This window comes from Thamnophis elegans, chromosome 9 (genome assembly GCF_009769535.1).
Source record: "Thamnophis elegans isolate rThaEle1 chromosome 9, rThaEle1.pri, whole genome shotgun sequence".
Taxonomy (NCBI): domain Eukaryota; kingdom Metazoa; phylum Chordata; class Lepidosauria; order Squamata; family Colubridae; genus Thamnophis; species Thamnophis elegans.
The window spans coordinates 27,853,980-27,877,078 of record NC_045549.1 but is presented as its reverse complement, the minus strand read 5'-3'; the positions used below and the strand labels follow the sequence as shown (position 1 = coordinate 27,877,078).

Here is a 23,099-nt window from a genome sequence, read left to right as displayed (position 1 = left end):
AGTCTGCCACATATTGAAAAATATTCTGCTGTGGGAAATTGGGAGGGGGGGTTGTATGGAGCATGGGAGTTATATAGCCAAAATAACATTCCTTCTCAGAGTATCTCAGATGAATTCCTTCTCAAGGTCATCGTGTCCCTGCACCTGGACTGACATGGATAGGAGGAATCTTTCTTTGTGACAGTGATTGATTGGGCCAGTGATGGACATGTGGGTGCTGAGGCAGGGTCTTCAACTTTCAAAGGATGTGGAAAACCTGGAGGCTTTCAGATTCGGGTTTCCCAGATGTTCTAGCATGGCTTCTGTAATAATTAGAACTTTGAGGAATCTCTAGCCTTGGACTTTATTTGATTGAGGATGCTATCTGGAACCCTGACACAGAGATTAATACCAGATAAAACACTTAAGCAGAGAACAATATCCTAATCAAGATACTATCAAGGGGAAAAAATTACATTTCCACCAAAACTGGTAGGGAACACTACTGAATGTTAATCAGGGAGCACAAATCCATACTCACTCACATTGATGATGTTACCCAGCACGGTAATGAAACTACGCAATCAACCATGCTCAGAAAGCACCAAGGATTCCACAGTTCAACCATGAACTACTTACTAGTCTCCTCTATTGGTACTACTGATGTATTTGAAATCACCAGGTTATGGTAAAATATTAAAATAGTTAGAACAGACTATAATTTTTGAGAATAAGTAGAATTTATATATAACTAATAAGAGTTGAAGACCTAATTAAAACAATGAATTGATAAGAACTGTTTCTGAGGAAAACAATTGCAATAGAACTGCACATATAACCTGTGATTCTAATATTTGCTGAAAATAAATGCAAGTTCATTATGAGGTGATCCTGAGTTGTCAAACTCTATATAACAATATTTTATTGCCTTGCTTATTAATAAAGCATTATATATTTTGGTCTCCTTGATTTAATAAAAAATATGTATAATTCTGCACTTAATTTCTTCCGTTCTTAATATGGCAATTTATGCTCTATAAATGTGCATATTGTCCTAAATGTCCTTAATGGTATTGAGATATTTTAATAGGCTAAAAACCTAATTCATGGCAATTATATAAAGAAAAAATGAGAACATGATTGGAAAGAAACAGCACATAAATGAATAAATATAAAAGAAAAATACTACTATATATCACACTCAAATCATAGAAATGAACAAAATCATTCTGAGAATCAGGACAAATTATAAGTAAAGTAGTAGTTCTAAATCTATTTTAGTACTTCTAAAATAAAACTATAAAGTCTAAGACTCTAAACACTTCCACTTTAAGGGATATATATGAGTGCAAGGAGCATAATTTATAACAAATTCAAAATATTTCTGAATTAATCATAATCCTATCTTCTCAATTGCAGGCTGCTTTAGAAAATTAGAGTTAGGGGCCATTAAATTACCTCTTGGATATAAATGACAAAATGGATTCAAAATGAAGGCATGTTTTTTTTAGACAAGGGGAATACTGGGAATATAATCTTAATTTGAACAAGATTTTAACAATATCTAATTTGAGTCAAAAGGCCAGGGAAAGTATGATATGTTATGTAAGATATGTAAACAATATATCTGAAGCAATATGGATTGCTAATGTAGACCTACTTGCTTTAGGCTAGAAAAATCCTTTATTAAAATCAACTTTATAAGTTTCAAAGAGAGATAAAAAACTAAATAAAAAGGAAAAAGATAAAAAGGGACAAGAAAGAAAAACTAATTACTTTGATGAAGACAGCCTATCTGGCTTGGTTTCTACTTGGAAACCATTTTTAGACTTCTTCCTTGAGAAACATAAAAATGAAGTTTGGATTTGATGATTAGATCTGTTATGATTATAGAAATATTGTGTTTTTTAATGTTTTATTATTATGCATGCATATGCATATTTTTATCTAGGGTTAAACTTAAGAGTAATAAATCATTTGGCTATATAGATAGTCCTCAATTTACAGCAGTTCATTTAATGTAATTTCAGTTACAGCAGCACTGAAAAAGGTGACTTATAAATGACTGTTGCAGCATCTCCATCATCATGTGATCAAAATTCAGATGCTTTGCAACCAACTCATACTTATGACGGTTACTGTGACCTGGGGGTGAGCTGAACATGAGACAGTTCCTAGAAAGGCCAACAATATAAAATGATTATACATTGTTATAGATTGACCTAGAAAAGGCTAAAGGAACTTCTGTTCAGCCTGTAGAAAGAAGTGAAATGTGGCATTAGTATTTAGGTACATAAAACAGTGTCTTAGAAAAGACTTTCATGAACTATTTCCACAACTAGAAAAATAATACAACCAGAAATCACGGGTACAGGATGTAGTTAACAAGACTTTCTTTAAATATGATGAAAACTTCTGAAAAATCTTTCAAAGAAAACTGCAGGGACTTGTACAGGCAGCTGCTAAGAGTAAAACAAAAATATAAAAATACCTAGCTTAAAGAAACCCTCCAAATAAACCTCACCTGACTCTTGCTTGGGAAGCCGTTAGGTAATTGGGTAGTTGCAATGCTAAAAAAAAAAGGCCCTAGGCTTCAATCCGTCTCTCAACACTGGCTATGGAACTGGTTAACTGCTATAATAAGCTTTTCAAATGAGAAGATATAATTGTTCTGAATCCAGGCTATTTACTCTCTCCATTTCCTATGTCAAGACTACCGCTTTGCCAAAGACCACAGAACACATATTTGTGAATTATTAATATCTCCCTCTATATTAAATTTGATCTTCATAATATGAGACAAGACAATGTTCCATCCCACAATTAAGACTGAATCAGAGTATTAGTTAAGTAAGCATTCTTTAAGCTGAATAACAAAATTGAAGATATTCCTGGGAAGCAGACAGGAATGTAGCAATATGAATTACTTTCCTTTAGGCCAAAATTATCATCTTTTTGCACCATAATACCTGCACTCTGTGCCTTCCTTTCCCTATGCACATTGCAACAAAACGTTAAGACCTCAAATATGTTTAGAATGTTCGATTTCCTGAAATATAGTATAGGTGATGGAAATGATTAAAAATACAGCCAACCAACAACATCTATCCTGATAGGCTGAATGTGGCTGTTCAAAACTGGGTTTTAAAAATACATCCATCAAAATAGGCCGATATACTGTTAAATGTGTTCATTAAAATTTGCCAAAAGATATTGGAATTAGGAGGGGATAGGCATTTGACAAAATAAGCTTGCACTCAAAATTACACAGAATTATTACACATTTTTTCAAGCCTACTTTCACAGATCGGCAAAAAAACAATTAATTGAAACATAAAGCATTCTTTTAGAATAATGGTCAACTAAAAGATGATTAAAACCTACTTGTCCATTTAATCTTTCCTTTCTAATTAATAGCACATCCCTGTGACAACTTTACTGATATTCTTCAAAGGCATTGTAGACATCCTTCTATGGAGGACAGGATTTTAGGTAAACCGAACATTTAACTTTTAGGCAAAGATTTGAAGAAATAATAGCAGGTTCTTCCATTTAAGCAAAATTATTTTAACTACAGAACAACTCAATCTAGCAAGAATGGTTACATATTTCTGGGCTTTTACCAACTATATCTGTGGATTGGGTAGCATTTCTCCAGGCAAAGCTAGCTCATATATCAGTTTCTTTCCTGGTCAAAGAGCAGATGACATCTTTGGTTAGGAAGGTCTTTTTATATATTCATTTGATACGCCAAATGCGTATGGATTGGGAGGCCCTACTCATGTTCACAGCTTGCGACAGCCTTATCCCCTCCCATTAAAATCACTGCAATATGCTCAACCTGAGATACCCTGAAGATCACTCAGAAATTACAACTGTTACAACATGGTATGGCTGTCGCAAGCTGTCATGTGGTACCCTCCTATAACACTATTACAGGTAGACCTTGAATAACATAATTGTTTAGAACCGTTCAGTTACAACAGCACTGAAAAAAATGACTACAACTGATCCTCACAACCTACGACTGTAGCAGCATCTCCATGGTTCCCTGGTCAAATTCAGGCTCTTGGCAAGTGGCATACATTTACAATGGTTGAAGCATCCTAGAGTCATTTGCAATCTTCCCAGCCAGCATGTGTCAAGCAAAATCAACAGGGAAGTCAGATTTGCTTATCTAACATGACCTGCATAATTAGAGGCAGGACTGGTTGTATCTTATTTTGTCTGCCCATTTGATAATATCCAACAAAATCAGTATGCTTGGGTCTCATCTATTAAACAATGTCAGCTCATGAAGTGTACTGTCTCTGTCATTGTATATGCCCTCTGGAACATCTCCTTCAACATGTACACAAACCCAATTTTATCTGCCTTGAAGAAAGCACTGAAGATCAGGTTCTTTCTGCAGTCACTGAGATAAGGCATAAGAGATGCCCTTTAGTATGGTGAATATTTTGTAATTGTCTACCCACCCTCCCCCATATGGTTGTTAAGAATTTTGTTTTAACTGTTCTGTTTAAAAACTTGTGAGCTAAGCAGGGTGATGCATGAATAAGTGGCCATAAAAACTGAATAATGAATGAATAAGACTTGTCTCTGTTTAAGATTGCAATAAGATTATATATTTGAATAAATTGTCAACTTATTCAAGGAAAATTGTAACAAACTCTACAGGAGATTATGCCACATAAAATGAAACTAGCCCCCCCGCCCCCCGAAAGACAATATGCAACTTTTGGGAAGCTAAATGCCAACAACATTTAATCTAAATTATTTTGAAACAGTTGCAAAGCTTCAAAAAAACTACAAATAAAAATAACCATAACAAAAAGCAAGTTAATCAATGAAAAAAGTCATTGGTCTTGCAAGCATTTTATTTAAGAACTACATTATTAAATCATAGCAGTTTTCATCTTCCAGACTTTTTTAACACCAATTAACAGTGTTATGCTGAAAATATTGAGGACTATAATTAGTTAGGAAATGCTTAAGGGTGGCAAATAATAGATTATATAGTCAAACAGTAACCATAGCCCAATATTAAATAAGAATCCTCACCTCTTTGGGGAGCAAGGAAATGAAATCTCTTTGAAACTGGGGTTCGATCACTTGCATCATATGCTTCACTTGGGTAGGTTCACAACTATCAATCAATTCATCTAAGGCAAGCAACTTCTCCGGTCCACTCCAGCTCTGAGAGATACAAATATACTTTTCATACTATTGTTTCAATACTTAGAAAATCTTTATAACATTTGAAAACTGTTATAATGAACTCTTGAAGTAAAAAAAAATATTTATTCTTATTTTATTTAATCAATTCACTGATCAGCTATCTCCAATGGACTTAAGAGTGGAGTACAATTAATAAACAAAAAACAGCAAGAAATATTAAATCAACAGGCATCCTAGACTGAAACACTGTTAACAAATCACACAATATAAAACAGGGCCCATTAAATGTGACAAATATCAACCCCTGTTTGGGACTAGAGCCACGTTTTCAAGGCTTTCTGGAACCCTAAGAAAGATCACTAAAATTACTAAAAACCTAACAGTTAAGCTGAAGAGAAACAGTTTGGTATAGTGGTTAAGGAATAAGGCAGGCAAGAAACCAGGAGTTCATAGTTCTAGTCCCACCTTAATAACAAAGCCAGATGATGCCATTGGGCCAGTCAGTCTCTCTTAGCCCTGAGAAGAAAGCAAGGGCAAACTACTTCTGAAATTTTGCCAAGAAAACTGCAGGGAGTTGTCCAGATAGACACTAGAGTCAATACTGACTCAAAGGCACAAACATAATAGCTATAGTTAGCAGAATGTAAGCAAAAACAGACGTGCAGTTATACAATTTTTTTAAAGTTTTAAATAAAAAGAAAACATTAAAACAGGTGTTCTGTATTCATAGTTTTCTGTTTTCATAGTTTTATTCATAGTTTTTATCTGTTATCTATAGATAACAATGTGATCAAAGCTGTACTCCTTTGTGTTTTTGTGTGACATCAACTCAGATAACAAAGGAGGTGACTACCATTTTGACTTTTTTGAGAGCTTCCCCCTAAATGTGGGTTAGGCAGCATTACAATCAGATGAATTCGTAACTGGCTGACAAACTGTACTTAACATGTAGTCCTTAATGGAACTCCATTTATATGGAGAGAAGCATGCAGTTGACACTCTGGAGTGCAGAAAAGAACAACGATAATTAGGGGAATGGAGGTTTAAATGTATGAAGAATGGTTGCAGGAACTGGGTATATCTAATCTAACCAGAGCTGCCTTGATAGCAGTCTTCCAATATCTAGGGGGCTGTGAGAAAGAAGAGGAGAGTCATTCTATTCTCCAAAGCATCTGAAGGCAGGACAAGAAGTAATGGATGGGAAATTTATCAAGGGGAAATCCAATCTAAAACTAAGGAGAAATTTCCTGACAGTGTGAACAATTACTCAATGAAATGGCTTGCCTCCAAAGTTGAGGTTTTTAAGAAGAGATTGGACACCATTTGTACAAAATGGTATAGTGTCTCCTGCTTGAGCAGGGATTAGACTAGAGGACCTCCAAGGTGCCTTGCAACTTTTTATTCTGTTCTATTATTGATTCCTGTAGTTAGTTAGCAATGAAAAATGCCATGCGTTCAGTCTTTAAATGTACTTCCTTAAACATTAGTCTGCAAATTATACTGATAAGCATAGATTGCTATATTGCATTATGATTCAACAATCAAAAAGTATCATTTGAGATTTAGGAGCACGCAATTTGCTCACTGACTGCAAATAAGGTCATTCTTATATGGACACAGAAAATAATTTAATGATATTTAAATCCCTGACGGTTAAGCATTTTTATATGCTTGCTTTGACTGTATGAAAATTCTGCTGACAATTAGCTGTCAAATATCTGAACATGCAAGGTATTACTGAAATTACCTTATAATTAAGATACATATTAATGATTGAATCAGCTCACCCTTCTATACTCAAAAATAGGATTAACAATTAACAATCCTATTTAAAGTTTGGCACAATAAATAGCTTTCTCTTTGTGATACCCAAGTCTTGAATGTCCATTAAAGATGAACAATTATGTTTCTTTTGTATTATGGGAATTCTCTATTCAGGTTTACAAGTATGAGATATACTTTTGCCAAATCTGACTCTGTCAATTAGTTCTGAACATCTCAGGAATGCTGGAGAGTTCCTCTATTTAAGCACCCAGGTTGCATTATACTCTGCTCATCTTGGAGATACATCTAGTACATGTATTTTTTCCGGTATTTCTTGCTTTGTTATCTTCCACCCTTGTGACACTTCACCTTTTTTTTTAAAAAATATTTATTTCAAGAAAGTTGCATTAAGATGAGATTTTTAGGAAGCAGAAATCCTATATGGGACATTTTCTAACATATTTAGGGAATCAAAACATGTTTGCAGTTTTAATAATATGCATTTTTGTTCTTGAATAATATGCATGTTCATTGTTTGACTGTATATTTTTAAAAAGTATTTTGGAATTATATAACTAAGCTTATTCAAGAAATATTAATTTTGTTACTATTATTCACAAATTTTATAATATTTCAATGTAGTCTAATAAGGATGATTGATTTTAGTTTTTAGAGAGTAGTATATTACATGATGAACTGATATTTTTAAATATACAATGGCAGTAACTATATTCAACTACACTAAAAATTGAAATTACAACATGCTAACTTCTATGGATGAATGTTATTGCATTTAATCTTTTTTAAACCAGTACTACGCAATGGTTTCTATATTAAGTGGTTTTTTAAAAAACATAATATATTGAGTATTTTAAGATAGAAATCTTTCATTTTAATTTATAACTAAGAACTATAAAACTTTAATCTTTTGATTATATGTCATCAAGTCAGGGTTAATTCGTAGCAACCACCTAAGATAGATTTTCTCCATGACTATCTGTCTCTCACCTAGTTTTTCATAATGCAACCATCTCCATTGTAATTAAGTCCTTTCACCTTGTTTTATACTTGGTACTGTGTCTTTAAATACACTTAATTAAATACCTCCATACAGGACCAATTAAATGTGTGACTGCATTATAATGTAATGTTGAATTTAATTAAAGAGGTGCGGTGGCTCAATGGCTTTAAAGATGCTGGAGAAGGTCTGTACTCTAACGGTTCAAGTCCTACCACTGCATGACAGAATGAGCTCCCATCACTTGCCTCAGCTCCTTCCATGCTAGCAATTTGATAGTATATAATGCGGTGGGAAAATAAGTGTTTTTGTGTTTCGCCACATGCTCTCCAATGCAGTGTGATGTCATGCTGGTCACATGACTGCAAAAACATCTTCAGACAGCACTGGCTCAATGGCCTAGAAAAAGAGATGAGCACTTCCCCCTAAAGTTGGCTATGATTTATGGACAAAACCCATAGGTTTCAAAGGTTTTAAAACCTTTTGTAAATATTACCTTTACTTTATTATAATAAAAAGACTGGGAAAAAGAAAAAAAGAGCAGGATACACATAACACATGGATTATTAATTCTGATTATTTCAAAAGAAGAGTAGAGAGAGAAAAGTAAAGTGGTGTAACTTTGTAGTGAAATATTCTTCATATTCTGCAATAGATTCAAAAAAACCTATTCTGAATTATTACAATTAGCTAATTAAAGAAACTTATTATTACCTGAAACATTTTCAGCCATTCCTGAAGTCCAGTTGGCGGTTGGATAGATGTAATGCGACGACGTTGCTGTCCTTGACCATTGGCTGCTCTCAGATCTCCAAATGTAGTTGGTGTTGCTGAACAAGGCACAAGCCCAGTAGTGCTATGGCAGAAAAATAATTAATTCAGATTCCAGAAATATTTATTTCTAATATAAAATTTCCTTTAGCAAGCTTAATTCTAATTATTTAAGCAAATTTTGTTATTATTAGCACGCTTTACCTAATCCCATCTCTTTTACAAATTCAATGTTTTGATAGTTTATAAGGCTATGAAACTTCCAAAAAGCTGTATTTAAACCCTATAAAATTAAAAAGTGAATCAAGTTTAGCTTAATTTATTTAATGGATGTTATCCAAAAACAAGGAATTTGAAGTATTATTTTAGATGTATCAAAGAGCTTACACTGATTCACTAGTATTTTTCAGCTTCAAATTACTTTAAATCTCACAATCCCTGGTGTTTATATATCAGTTTATAGTCATCTGGGCATTGCATGGTAATATGCTGAATCTTAGCGATAAAACCTCAAAGTGAATTCATGTGGAAAGTGCAAACAAAAATAGAACAAAAACATAGCCACTGAGAATTAAAGAGAGCAACACTATAGACATGAAACTTGTTTTTTCATAAACAAACAAACAAACATGCCCCCTCCAGATGCACACTGAAATGCAAAAACAAATAAACCAATAAAAGTTTTGAAAACGTGTCAGGAAGAATTAGTATGTCATTATCATGGAATGATGACCGTCCACTGAAACAGAGTGGTAAGGAGTAAAATATCCTAGTTGAGTTTTTTATAGCTTATAGTATGCTCAGAAAGACACAGAGGGCTGGCAATACTACCCAAAGTAGAAGCATAATGCACAAATATTTTATTGCATCTTTACTTGTGAATAATTAATGTAATAATTAATTAATTGACCATATCATTATGTAACTGAACCACTGACTAATTCAACTTTCTTTTTTTCCTTCTCCCCTTTATAGCTATCCAATCTGTTCTGGATTGTCCAGAAAATATAATTTTAGAATTATCTTTATATAAATATTAATCAAAACTAAAAATAAAATTGTAATCATCTTCCAGGTTAAAAGTACAGGTAGTCCTCAACTTATGACAATTAAGCCCAAAATTTCTGTTGTTAAGTGAGACATTTGTTAAGTGAGTTTTGGCCCATTTTATGACCTTTCTCAGTTTTTAATTGAATCATTGCAATTGATAAGTTAATAACCCAATTGTTAAGCGAATCTGGCTTCCCTATTGGCTTTGCTTATCAGAAGGTCGCAAAAAGTGATCACATGACCCTGGGACACAGTATAAATATGAACCTGTTGAATTTTGATCACATGAGCATGGGGATGCTATAAAGGTTGCAACTGTGAAAAATGGTCATAAATCACATTTTTCATTGCCGTTGTAACTTTGAACGATCACTAAACAAGCTAGGAAAAAATTCAAGTTTTAAAATAATTTAACCTCTATGGTATGTTGTTGATTACAAGCATATTCATATGGACTTGCCTTTGAACAGACTGAATTATAAAAATACATACAAAATGTTTGAATAGCAGTAATTTTGCTCAGAAATTCAAAGCTTAAACTCAGTTTTTCTAATCAGTGCATTTATTGCTAACATACATTTGAATACTGAGCCGCTAATTTATTTCCTTCCCGGTTCTTCTAAGACTCAATTACTATATGGCTAAATATTTGAAAAACATTTGTGTAGGAATACTAAATGTATTTAAAAGAAAAACGGCGCTATGGTTTCTATTTTCAAGTATTTCTAGCTAGAAGGACTTCAGGAAGTAGGGCTAAGGAAAAAAAAAACCCTTCTACTTCAGAGACTACGGTTACGGAGGCCAGAGGTCAAAAACATTCTAGATCAGGAGTGTCAAACATCACGTGGTGTATCAGGACTTTTCCCCCCTTTCCTAACCTGAGTGGGGGGGGGGAGAGCCAGCACGTGGATGCATCCGATCTGCGGGCCACAAATTTGACATCCCTGCTCTAAATGGATGAGTTAACTGCTTCAGTGTATAAGATAGCTTTTTGTGTTTAACAGCATTATTTTATCATTTTTCATTACATTCTCCCATTGAAAGCAAAATTAGGATCTAATGTCTAATAAGGATGATATTACAGTGCAAATTATTTGATTTTTATAGTTAAATAAATTTAATAATAAATAAAATAATCTTAAGATTATAATAAGAATTCATTTGTATTAACTATTTTCATTCGCCTAATAAAATTCATGCATTTTTTGATTTCATGAATACGTGTTACTAAATGATATGAAATCAATTCCAAATATTCCGTCAGTAATTCAAATCCAAAAAGTAACATTGCCTCATAATAATATTGTGTTCAAAATGCATTCTTTTATAGGAGTTATCTATATCCTCCCCCCAAATAGAAACAATTAAAACCAATTATGCTAGAATGAAAAAGTTCTCATATTTTTAATGTTAACTTCAATCTCAATTGGCTGGCTCAATATTTATCAAATGTATCTGCTGCCCATCTTGCAGTTCAGGAAATTCTGAGTATGGTAGATGATTTTTTTAAAATTTCTTAAGAATTAGCAGTGTTAAAGACATAATTATGAATAACATATACATGAATATATTTGAATGCATAAAGAATTTAGAAAAGAATTTATATTTCAATAATAGATAAATAGCCTGTTAAAAGCAAGTTTTACAGTGATGCAGATTTGTACATGACAAAATGCAGCAGAACTGTATTTAGTTGTTATGGCAACCAGTTAGTAGTAAAGCTGAACTGAATGCACTGATACTGAAATTCCTGGCCAAAAGAAATTAAAGGGTTGATAAACTGACAAGGCTGGCTCATGATGGATGTATGTTGCTTTAATTTATAAATGGAACTCCACACTCTGGTATGGTTATAATTCAATGAGTCAGAAAGTATCATGCTGTTGCATGCAAGAATGTTATGATTAGCATCAGATATATTGTCAATTCTATATTCCAAACAATCCAGTAAACTGTTAAGTGTCCTGACCTGCAAGAGTCTTTGCATGGAAACAGTGCTATTAAAGTCTTATAACCCATTATTTCTAATTCAGAATTAAAAAAATTATGTAGTTAGCACTTAAATGTCAAATTTCGGTCCTTTGCAGAGAACTGAATTTTAGTTTGAGTGTAAACATGAAATAGGTGCCTGGACAGCATATGATAAAGTATCTGAAAACAGGTGACAGTTTATTACAGCAAATTACCTTGTATATTCTGAGACTTTACAGGGTTTCTTTCCCAGTGAAAAAGAACGGACCTCCGAACCATGGTCTAACTTTCTTTTCATCTATAAAATGGGACAAGGGAAAAGATGTTAGCTTACCACCTTAAGGTAGAACTGTAATAAACAATTTATATTACTTTTTGGGGGGCGGGGAGAAACCCTCTTTTTATTGACCCGTTAGTCCCTTTGAATGACCACTCTCTTTTATAATTTAAAAAACACAACATAAATAATTCCAACAGTTCATCCTTCTGTGCAATCTTGCATGCCACAGTTATTAGACTTCGAAAATATTTGCTATATTTATTGCTACATGCTTCTATATTATAATTTGTCTTCTATAATCTGGTTACATAGATTTACAAGTACTAGCTTTTTAAATTGCTCAGAATGAAAAAAAATGCATAAAAATACAAAGGATGAGAATAAAATGAGATCCCCATTGCCCCCACTTTAATAACTTTCTGAAAAGGATTAAAATATGCTTATTCTACCAAGCCTTGGAATTGGATGGTTATGGAAGTCCTAAGGTTTTGTTTTAGTTTTTCGATCAGCTGTATTCTTGATATTTGGGTTTTTTTTGCTATTTCTTTTTAATTGTAAGTTGTTTAGAGTTCGAGGATTCCTATAACTGAATGAATAAATATATGAAAAGGTTCTTGCATAATTCTTTGGGAAACATTTTATGAAAAGGAATCAAGGACATTAAATTCCTTTTCTGTGAGATTTTCTTTGCACTTCTAACTCCTCTTGACAGCTTTAATAAAACTATTTTTTCCTAATCCGAATAGTGTGGGAGGGGAGTGTGAACGTCTGAAGATTTGACTCCAACTTCCAGAGAATATTTTTAAAAAGGTTTTGTTTTAAAAGTAAATCTAAAAAGAAAAAGAACCCAGTAATCAACATATTGAGTCAAACAAATTATTAGTACACGGAGCGATTTTTAGAAACTTCTAAGGAAGCAATTGAAATTAAAACTGTGTGCAACAATTTTATAAAATACAGTTTCATTACTGTATGAAATTGCTTAGAACAGGTTTATTAAAATCTATTCAAATTTCAATTTGAAAAGCAGCCATGACTTGCTACCGTGGCTAAGTAACATAGCATATATGTTTGAGCAGAATGATGAATGTAGAAATCAATGGATTTTATTATTGTAGATATTTTAAATAACTGCTATCATACCAATACTAATTTTCATATTGGTTTTTGAAAATAGCTTTTGTAATGTCCAAGGTACACTGCCCTTCAAAGCAAATTATACTTATTTTTTCTATTAAATGGATATACATTAATTATTGAGCTGGTACTGGTGCTTTGGTAACGATAACAAAGATACAGTAATTTTTCCAAGGCTTTAAAATGTACTTATCAGCTTTCACCCAATGCATTACATTTCATTTTGGACAATATTCTATGTAAATTGTTCTGCATATTCATTTCACTTTCTCAGTATTGAAACTGTTCTTATACTTAACCTATCTTATGATTCTGGCTCATATGGAGCAGAACTCCGCATGTTACCAAACAAAACTAAAAACCAAAATGAGAAAACAACCTTCTTTACAAGCATGCCTCTTCTTTAAAACAAGACACAAAATAACAGAAACCATATTTTTACCCATGTGCAGGAGAATAAGGAAACCACTGGAAAAGGATTCCTCATATTACTCTGGACCAACCCCATATTAACATTAACATGTTTATTCAGGATTTTTTTTTCAATCTTTAATTTGATAGTAGTAGTAAAAAAAGGCGTTCACAGAAAAGATTTCTTCAGGCAAATTTTGGTAGTCAGAGCTGTAACATAAACTCCCACTTTAAACACAACTTCATTGTCTCAAAAGTACACGATATATTCAAAACAGTTTCTATAGTTGCCAAAGAATGTTATCAAACTCTAATTTTCCTCAATATTTGTATTATAAACTTTTTCTATCCTGATTTAATCTAGATTGTGAAATATGCAGTAGCTCTGCAATGCACACTGTATTAAAAAAAGATCGTAATAAATTATCATACATCATCTTATAAAGAAGTTTATTCCCTCCAGAGTAATCTAATGCAGAGCTACTACATAATGTAAAACATAATTCATAAATACTCATGAAAACATTTGAATTTTATAGAGAAGTATTACATAGTATTAGCATTATTATTTGAAAGAACAGATCCTGAAGCCTGTTTTCTGCACTGCTACTGGGAATGCACCAGGCACATCTTTAAAATTCCTCCCTGATGCAAATATTTACATAGAAGCAATAGAATTATGTTTTTCAAGGGAAGCAGCATTAATAAAATAAAAATACTTTTGTGAAGACGATATGCAAAAGAGAATAAGGAGGGGAAGGTCTTTTTTTTTTTAAAAAAAGCTTAAAGTGCTGAGCTGAATGTGAAGACCCATTTCAGTCGAAGGTAAATAATTTGATCTTCCCCTGGTTTCTCATGCTGATTTTAAAATAAAAGCATTTCGCATCTCACTGAGCCTTTTCGCTATTTGCCTTTATACAGCACACAGAATTTTAAGCATCCAGCCAACCCACTAAGAGGGGGGGGGGACCTCGGAGATACTGCAGCCATCTACAATGATACGGATTTTTCCTCCCTTCCTCTTCTGCCTAACATACAGAATAATAATGCCTCTTTCGAAAGCGCGCGAGTTACTTACTTTGTAAAAAATCATCTTTAAAGTGCCGTAGAAGCCCATGTTGTCGGTATTTTTCCCCTTTAGAGATTCTGTGCCGCCAAGTATCCGGCTGCTTGGTAGTCGTTGACAATATAAACCTTTTTCAGGTAGATATGTCACAGACTCTAATGTGGACATGCTCGGGCACGTCAGAAGAGGAAGACTGGGCAACAGAACCAGCAGCCAAACTCCGCTGCGAACGAGAAGGAAGCCCGCGATCCAACAGCTTCGCCCGGCACACATACATACATACGCAAGGGCTTGTCGGAGAAGAACTTGAGGGAATAATGAGATCGGGAGGGAAGATTATTGGAGGAGACTTTGCCCAGTCAAAGCCTTGACTGAATGGATTCCTCCCTCAGCGGCGCAGAGAGATCGGATTACATCTTCCCTCACGCTGAGAATGGTGCAGTCCAAGTTTCAGCAATGCAGACTGCACATCAATTACATGGTGCTCCGTTCCAAGGAGCCTGTGAGCATACAGCATGGGAAGGACTTCGGCAGGAAATTAAAGCAGCCCCATGCCTTGCTCACATTGGCCACTGGGACTGGGGAAACACGGAAACTCTATCGTTCCGAGGCCAATAATTTATCTCCCTCGTTTTAGGTAAGCAGAATAGGACTGGCTAATTCTAAATTGCCAGCTGCAGCAAACAAGTTAATTTTCTCTCATTACAAGTGTACTGTGGCCCTCAGGCAAGCTGTCTGAACCTATAAGCCAAATCTAATGGGTACAGAAAATGCTCCATAAAGTACAGTTAATTGTATAATAACCTGACATAAGCATTCTTTTGGCAATCTCATTTCTTATTTGAGAAAAAAAAATCTCATGACATTGGAATATTTAACATTCAGTCCAATCTTATTAAGCATCATCCACCAGGAAGATACAACTATTAAGCTGCAATTCCAACGTGAGATCATCTAATCACCTTAAATGTGGCACGCCAAAAATGCTTTCTAATTGCTTTTTGGTTAAAACTAAAATGAAAAATGTTTATTCCATGACTTTCCATGGTAACTGGCTTCCATCATACTTCTTTTAAAGTGTGTTTTTAAATTTGTATTCCTTCTTTTAAGATATACTAATTGTAGGCTTTATTCATAAAGTGTGAAATTAAAAATGAAAAAATGAATATTACTTAGAAATCTAACTGAATCAATATCTCAGGGGTCATGTGACCATTTCTCTTTCACCATTAGATACACCACACTAGCCTATTAAGAAGGGACATTCAAAGGGAAGGTTTGCATATCCTATCAGAAAACAAGCAGCGCCCTGTTCCCTTTGATTAGTTCCTACTATTAGTAAGTACAGCTCAACTAATAAAAGGAAGAAAAGGAACTAAGTTGTTTTTTAAAATATGTATCAACTCAGAGCAAGCTTCAATTGGAAGTTATTGATTTCTTATGTTGATTTTAAGAGGAATAAACAAACATTACTTCTTCAGTTAACACTCTTGCTGGTTGGGGGATTCTGGGAATTGAAGTCCACAGGACTTAAAAGTCGCCAAGGTTGAGAAACACTGGTCTAAGTAATCATGGACAAAGCCATGGCCATTGCTATGAAGAGCTAACTGAATTTATCAAAACACAGCAGTTCAACACCTATAAAAGGAGAATAATTTATACTGCAGGGAGATAAAAGCAGTACAACATTATTCAGTATGTTCTAGATGCAAACATAAAATGATCAGCAGAAGTTTGCTAAATCAAGTAGAACTATCACATATTCTGAACATGATGCTTTTCTCTACTGTTAATAACTGCAGTATGCCGTATGGCACTTGTGTGGAAGGTATGCTCACAGTTTCTCCAGATGGCATCCTTGCCATTAATACTGTACTTTCCCTCCCTCATACTGTAGTATAAAATATTAAGAAAATGCTTTTGATTTTTTTAAAATACTACTTAACTTGTCTACAGTCTATTAGTTACTTGAATAAAATTCCCTTCAAGTAATTTGTTACGCTAAAAATAGTTCTTGCTTGTTGCTTTTTAAGTGTGCATAGAATATGTGAGTTGCTAACTTATCTATTAGTAAGCAACTCCACACACCATGATTGTTGTGACACATTTGCATCATTCTGCTAATGCCAATCATAGGCAATGTAAGAATTATACACATTATATATGTAAGTCATCGACTTACAACAGTTTGTTTAGTGACAAACATTCAAACTTACAACAGCACTGAAATAAGTGACTTATGACTGTTTTCTCCACTTATGATCATTGCAGCATCCAACAATCATGTGATCAAAATTCAGACGTTTGGCAACTGAATTATATTTATGAGAGTTGCAGTGTCCAGGGTCATGTGATCAGCTTTTGAGACTTTCTTATAAACAAAGTCAATTAGGACTTTGCTTAACAACTGTTACTAACTTAATTAACAGCAGTGATTCCCTTAACAACTGTGGCAAGAAAAGTCATAAAATGGGGCAAAACTCATTCTCTCGCTTAGTAACAGAAATTTTAGCTCAATTGTGGTCCTGTTGAGGACTATCTGTTTAACCAGATAACAGTGAAGCTGCAGAGACTAAAAGATATTTAAACCATTTAATGATTGCTATATGCTTGCTTTTTATGCTATTGCTTAGCATAATTGCTTAGCATACAGTCCTAAAACAGTACAATTCTTGCCATATTATGAAACATAAGATATAATTCTGTATATTTTTCTTCTGTTCAGTTGTGTACAATTCTTAGAGACTGCCTATAGTTTTCTTGCAAAGTTTTGCAGAAGTGGTTTACCACTGCCTCCTTCCTAGAGCTAAGATAAAATAATTGGCTCAGGTTAACCCATTTGAATTACAATCTCATGACAATAGATAGTGGGATCCTGTTTGCTTTTCTTCCCTGATCAGTCACATCACCCATCCATCCATGTACCCTCTGAATATTGGAAATTAAGTATGGAATGGGAAGCCAGCTTATGTAGAACCTTTACAATTCAAAACCCTGATAGATTTTCTGGTGAAAATTTGATTTTCCAATAATATTAGAGGATAAAAAACTTGTTTCTATATTATTTCATGGTAGAAACAGTTTAGAATAGGAGAGTACATATATGTACCCCAGGATAAACATGGGGCACCAATACAGTATAAGTTGTATATTGTATATTATGTACATACATACATACTACATACATATATAGATACATACATAATTCACAAATAGCAGAACCAGTTTGATGTAGTCTAGAAATCTAGAGACAATGAATTGTAGTCCATCCTCAAGCATGGCAGCCAATCTCTCTGAGACTACCCCACCTCATAGAGTTACAGTACAAATAGAAGGTATATTATGTATGCTTATCATCTTGACTTACTTATAAAGTAATAAAGATAGGATAAACATCTAATAAATTAAATGTAATAATAAAATAAATAATGGAAAAATCTATTTGAAATATCACACAGTACAATATTCAATTTAGAACACAACAGATTTATAGACAAGAAGTAACTCAATGGCCAAATACATGTCTTAGATTCAAACCATTTAAAAAGTTTAAAAGTATATTTGTCGATAATAGATGTGATAGACTTGCTGTGGGGAAAGTCAAACAAAATGTTCACTTTACATCCTTAAATACAAAATCTAATATGTCAGAGAAAAGGTTTGGCCAGGATCTTCCTTCCTGTGCCCAACTGTCCAAGTCCAAATAGATGCTTAAAAATAACTTTATATTTAGTCTGAATTATACAGTATATATATGAAATTTGCATTAACTAGGCATCTCACAAATTATTGTACTAATAATATACCACAAAATAGCAAATCAGAATTATTACACCTCCTCTCTCCAGTGATTCTTGATACAGTTATTAGATACATTTTGTATCATTGGCATGTAAAACAAAATTCTACAGGAAGAAAGAAATTAATGCTATTTTAATCATTATTTTTTGGATATACCTCTATTCTCTTAAAAACTGTTATGTAGCATAATTTAATGGATTCCTGTATTTCATTTTATTATGACAAATTCTCCAAAAGGAGTAAATATTCAGGGAAAAGCTGGTATTAAATAAGGCAATAAACATTAAATTTTACAGGAAATTAGGCTGTTGTCTCACAGTAAAGAAAGAAAGTCTTATACCCACAATTTACAAGAGGAATTGAGGGGCCAAGATTAAGTCTGTCAAAAACAAATACTTATTTAACAACTTAACAACTTTCCAGTAGTAATAATAAATAAATCAGACATCAATAGGAATCAAGTGAGGATGAAGGAATCATTAATACTTTGAGCTGTTAAAGAAGGCAATCAGCTCCCTCAAGCTGCAACCTAAGTAAGTGCAGATTATTTACTCATGCATAATTATTTTAAATAGTTACAAGAACAATTTTTAATATTTAAAGTTAGCAAACATAAAGGTGACATTATTAATTATAAAAATTATATGAGGAGGAAGAGGAAGAAAACTTATTAGGAAGCCAAAGTTCAAAACTGAGGAACTAATATTGAGTTCCTCTCTATAATTTCTTCATTACCAGTAACCTATAATAAAATAGTGCTCCAGTTGGTATAGTTGAGAATTTTGAAAGCATATAAGCTATCATCGCCATACCTTAAAACTCCCATGGTGGTTTAGAAACACAGACAGACAGGCAAGCAGACAGACTGATTCAGAACTGTATTATATAGTATTATACAGAAAGCAAATTACTTAAAATGAGGTCTTAAAATGAAGTCTAAAATGAATATATAGTTGTCATTTTATTTATTTTGGATAAAAAAGGAACATTTATTTTCTTTGCTATTCATCCAATTAATGGATGAATGTTGAGGGGGAAAGAAGGCTATTCCTATAGTTTTATGCCTTTTGTTGATAGTGCTTGTTCTTGGTTGTTGCTCTTAAAGACCAGAACAATTACAATAAGACCATCCTTATGAATGATAATGAAAAAAGCACCCTACTTGCCATATATAAATGAAACCTGGGTAGACCCAGAGGTCCAGTGTTTCTCTTTCAAAATTGTGCCTGTCTGGATTTCCTATGTGTTATCAGCTTGGACTCCAGAGCAAGGAAGAGATGGTAAGGTAAAGGTAAAGATTCCCCACATACATATGTGCTAGTTGATCCTGACTCTAGGGGGCAGTGCCCATCTCCGTTTCAAAGGCGAAGAGCCAGCACTGTCCGAAGACATCTCTGTGGTCATGTGGCCGGTATGACTAAATGCCGAAGGTGCATGGAGCACTGTTACCTTCCCACCAAAGTTGTTCCTATTTTTCTACTTGCATTTTTATGTGCTTCCGAATTGAAGGTTGGCAGAAGCTGGGACAAGTAACGGGCTCTCACTCCGTTACACGGCACTAGGGATTCAAACCACTGAGCTGCCAACCTTTCTGACGACAAACTCAGCGTCTTAGGCACTGAGCCACGGTGTCACTATCAAAGATGAGGTAGTAGTTGTCATTTGGGAAAACTTGATGGCTTTCAGAGGTTCTGTAATGCATTTAAATTGGATGTGGGACCTTGATGCAAAAGATGATTCTATCTACAAATTGGCAGTGGAATGCCTAAATTTGATAGTCCTTGAGGATTTTAACACGTTTCTGGATAACATAGAACATAGACCTATCACTTATGATCCTGATTGAAAAACATTTAAGATCCTGAAAAAGAAAACACATGATCTGTTTTTTGTCTTGGGGCATTGCAACATGATTTGAAGGTAAAGATGTTACTATTACTCCTCTGTCATAATCAGATTAGTCTTTTAATGATATTGCAGCTTGCTGGAGCTACTCCACCCTTAAAATTAGGTAGAACCATTAGATAGGTCTGGCCCAGGCAATAATGAACCTGGAGGATTTCAGCTAGAGCTTAGAGTTTTTCCTAAAGATCTGGTGGGCTTTGCATCTGGGCTATCAGTCCTCTGAGGTATACCAGATAAAAAATAAGATACCAGAATTGCAGAAATGCTGCATTATTATTATAGGAGTAAGAACAAAATCTTAAAAGCTTGTCCAAGTTCTCATATTAGAGATTACATTGCTGTAATGGAGCACTGAAATATAATTATTTATATATGGTTACCACATCCACATTTAGGTGACAAAAAGCCCTCTTTCAGATGAACCTTTGCTTGGATTAATGAAATCACAGAATCCAAATTAATCTGGTGAAAAAGGTTCTCAAAAAATGCTGATAGTTTTATTTTGATTAAGTTGTTCCAGTCAAAGTAAAAAAAATTTTTTTTTGCTTCATTAGCTGGGTCTTAAGGAAGTAGATGGTGTACTTGAGCTTTTATGGCTAAGGAAGAACTTGAACTCAGAGTCTCCCATTTTCTAGCATGGTGCCTTAACCACTAAATCAAAGTGGTATTGCATTACGTTACAGATGTATGTCTACATAATATATAGTTAGGCTAGGTCACCTTCTGATCAGAAAATACTGCAAATCCAAGAAAGATGAAGGAGAAAAGTTTCATATATGCCCATTGACAATATTTTTCTTAAAAATGAAAACAAAATCCTACTTTAATTTACGGTATATCACCTTATCCAAGCGTGATCTCTCTGAAGTAATTACAAAAATAAGAAATCTCTAGAATGCAGAGGTTTCAGCAATTTCTTTTAAGGGTTTTTTGTAAAAAAAACTTATTGTCACTCAGGGTCTTATAAAAGCTCATACAGACCAAGGTTTCAACAGAAAAGGTAAGTGAACACATTATATCCAAATCAAATCAATTACTTTTCGATGTTGCAAGGCCAGAAAATACTCCTCAAGCTGATGGGAAAATTTATTTGAACAATTTCTATACATGAGTTATAAAGTAGAGGTCTTTTAAATCTGTATTCTCAGAGATTTTCCCATGGCAAGAAAACAAGCCTCTTTTTATTCTGATAAAAGAGTGATAGAGACCTTGATTCACAAGCATTTCACTTTTTTATATAAAAGGCATTTGCCCTGGCCATAAGGTTTGGGGGTGTTGAGATTTTTTTATCCCACCTTTTATTATTTTTTATAAATAACTCAAGGCAGCAAACATACCTTCCTTCCTTTACCAACTTTCCCCCAACAATACTGTGAGATGAATTGGGCTGAGAGAGTGTGTTACTGGTTTAAAGTCATCCAGGCATCTTTCATGCCCAAGGAAAGACTAGAACACAGAGTTACTACCTTTTAACAACTAAGTTGAATTCGATGTCTTTTTAGAGTAGGAGGAGAAATGTTTTGTGACCTTTTTAAGTGTCAGGAGCTTTTGCAACAACTTGCTTTGCTTGATTGTGTAACAGCAAAATCTCCATCAATTCACCTAAATAAATCTACTTGAGGGTGACAGAATAAACTCGATAGTACTCAAAAGTAGCAGATGACAAGTTCAAAGCTAATAAAGCTTTTATCTTGAAAGGTCATTGTTACTTAAATTGCTTTTGATAATTTAATGATAAGATGTTATTCACTAAATCATTCTCAATGCTTAAAGAAAAGCCTTCATTAATGTAATAAAACATTAAGTCCCCACATACATACATTCATCATGAAGAAATACCTTGCAATTAAGAATGTCAGACACAAGTAACTAGAAACAGAGTTGAGTTCAAAGCAGTAACCATTTATTACATGCTACCTATCCCCAAGAATACAATCCACTAATGGTCAAGGCAAATCGTGACCCGTCAAAACCGCGGAGGACAAAATCGCGCTCGACGAAAGCGCGCATTTGACGTCATCACAGCGCGACGAAAAAAATTAAAAATTGAAATAAAATTAAAATTAAAGCAAGCCGATTCACATAAAGGTAAGGGTTAGGGTTAGGGTTAGGGTTAGGTTAGGGTTACGTTTAGCGTTAGGTTAAGGGTTAGCGTTAGGTTTAGCGTTACGTTAACGGTTAGGTTTAGGGTTAGGTTTAGGGTTAGGTTAAGGGTTAGGTTTAGGGTTAGGTTTAGGGTTAGGTTTGGGAGGTTTAGGGTTAGGTTTGGGGGGGTTAGGGTAAGGTTTTCGCTTTATTTTTACATTTTTCGATCACAGCGCAATGTTTTCATCGCGCTGTGATGACGTCAAATGCGCGCTTTCGTCGAGCGCGATTTTGTCCTCCGCGGTTTTGTGGTGGAACCAAGGCAAATTGGTGCTAGATAACGGTCAATGGAATTAACAAGGAACTGGACATAGGCACTTGCAGCTGCGTAAGGATTCAACCAGGGGTGGGCTTCCATTTTTTTTATTACCAGAATCGTATACACAGAAGTGTCTGGGGGGGGGGCGGTAGAGTCTGTCGCCGCCGCCGCCACTACTGGTTCATCCAATTCGGGCCGAATCTGGAACAACCCACCTCTGATTCCAACCTCCATGTCTATGGAGATTCTCTGTCATCCATATCATGGTTGTCCCAAAGATGCTTTTTCACAGAGAAGTGTCTCCTTCCTTTCTAATTTCATAAGTTTGTTAATATCTAACTGTCCCAGGGCCTTTGGGGAATAG

At 34.2% G+C, this 23,099-nt stretch overlaps 1 protein-coding gene across 1 annotated transcript in view; it reads right to left on the bottom strand.

The window, feature by feature from the left end:
- Nucleotides 1–23,099, bottom strand: part of FBXW7 (F-box and WD repeat domain containing 7) — a 134,945-nt gene that overhangs the window by 26,486 nt on the left and 85,360 nt on the right. The window contains 3 exon segments of the mRNA XM_032224220.1: nucleotides 5,041–5,175; nucleotides 8,654–8,795; nucleotides 11,947–12,029. Of these exon segments, the coding sequence (XP_032080111.1) occupies nucleotides 5,041–5,175; nucleotides 8,654–8,795; nucleotides 11,947–12,029 (360 nt within the window).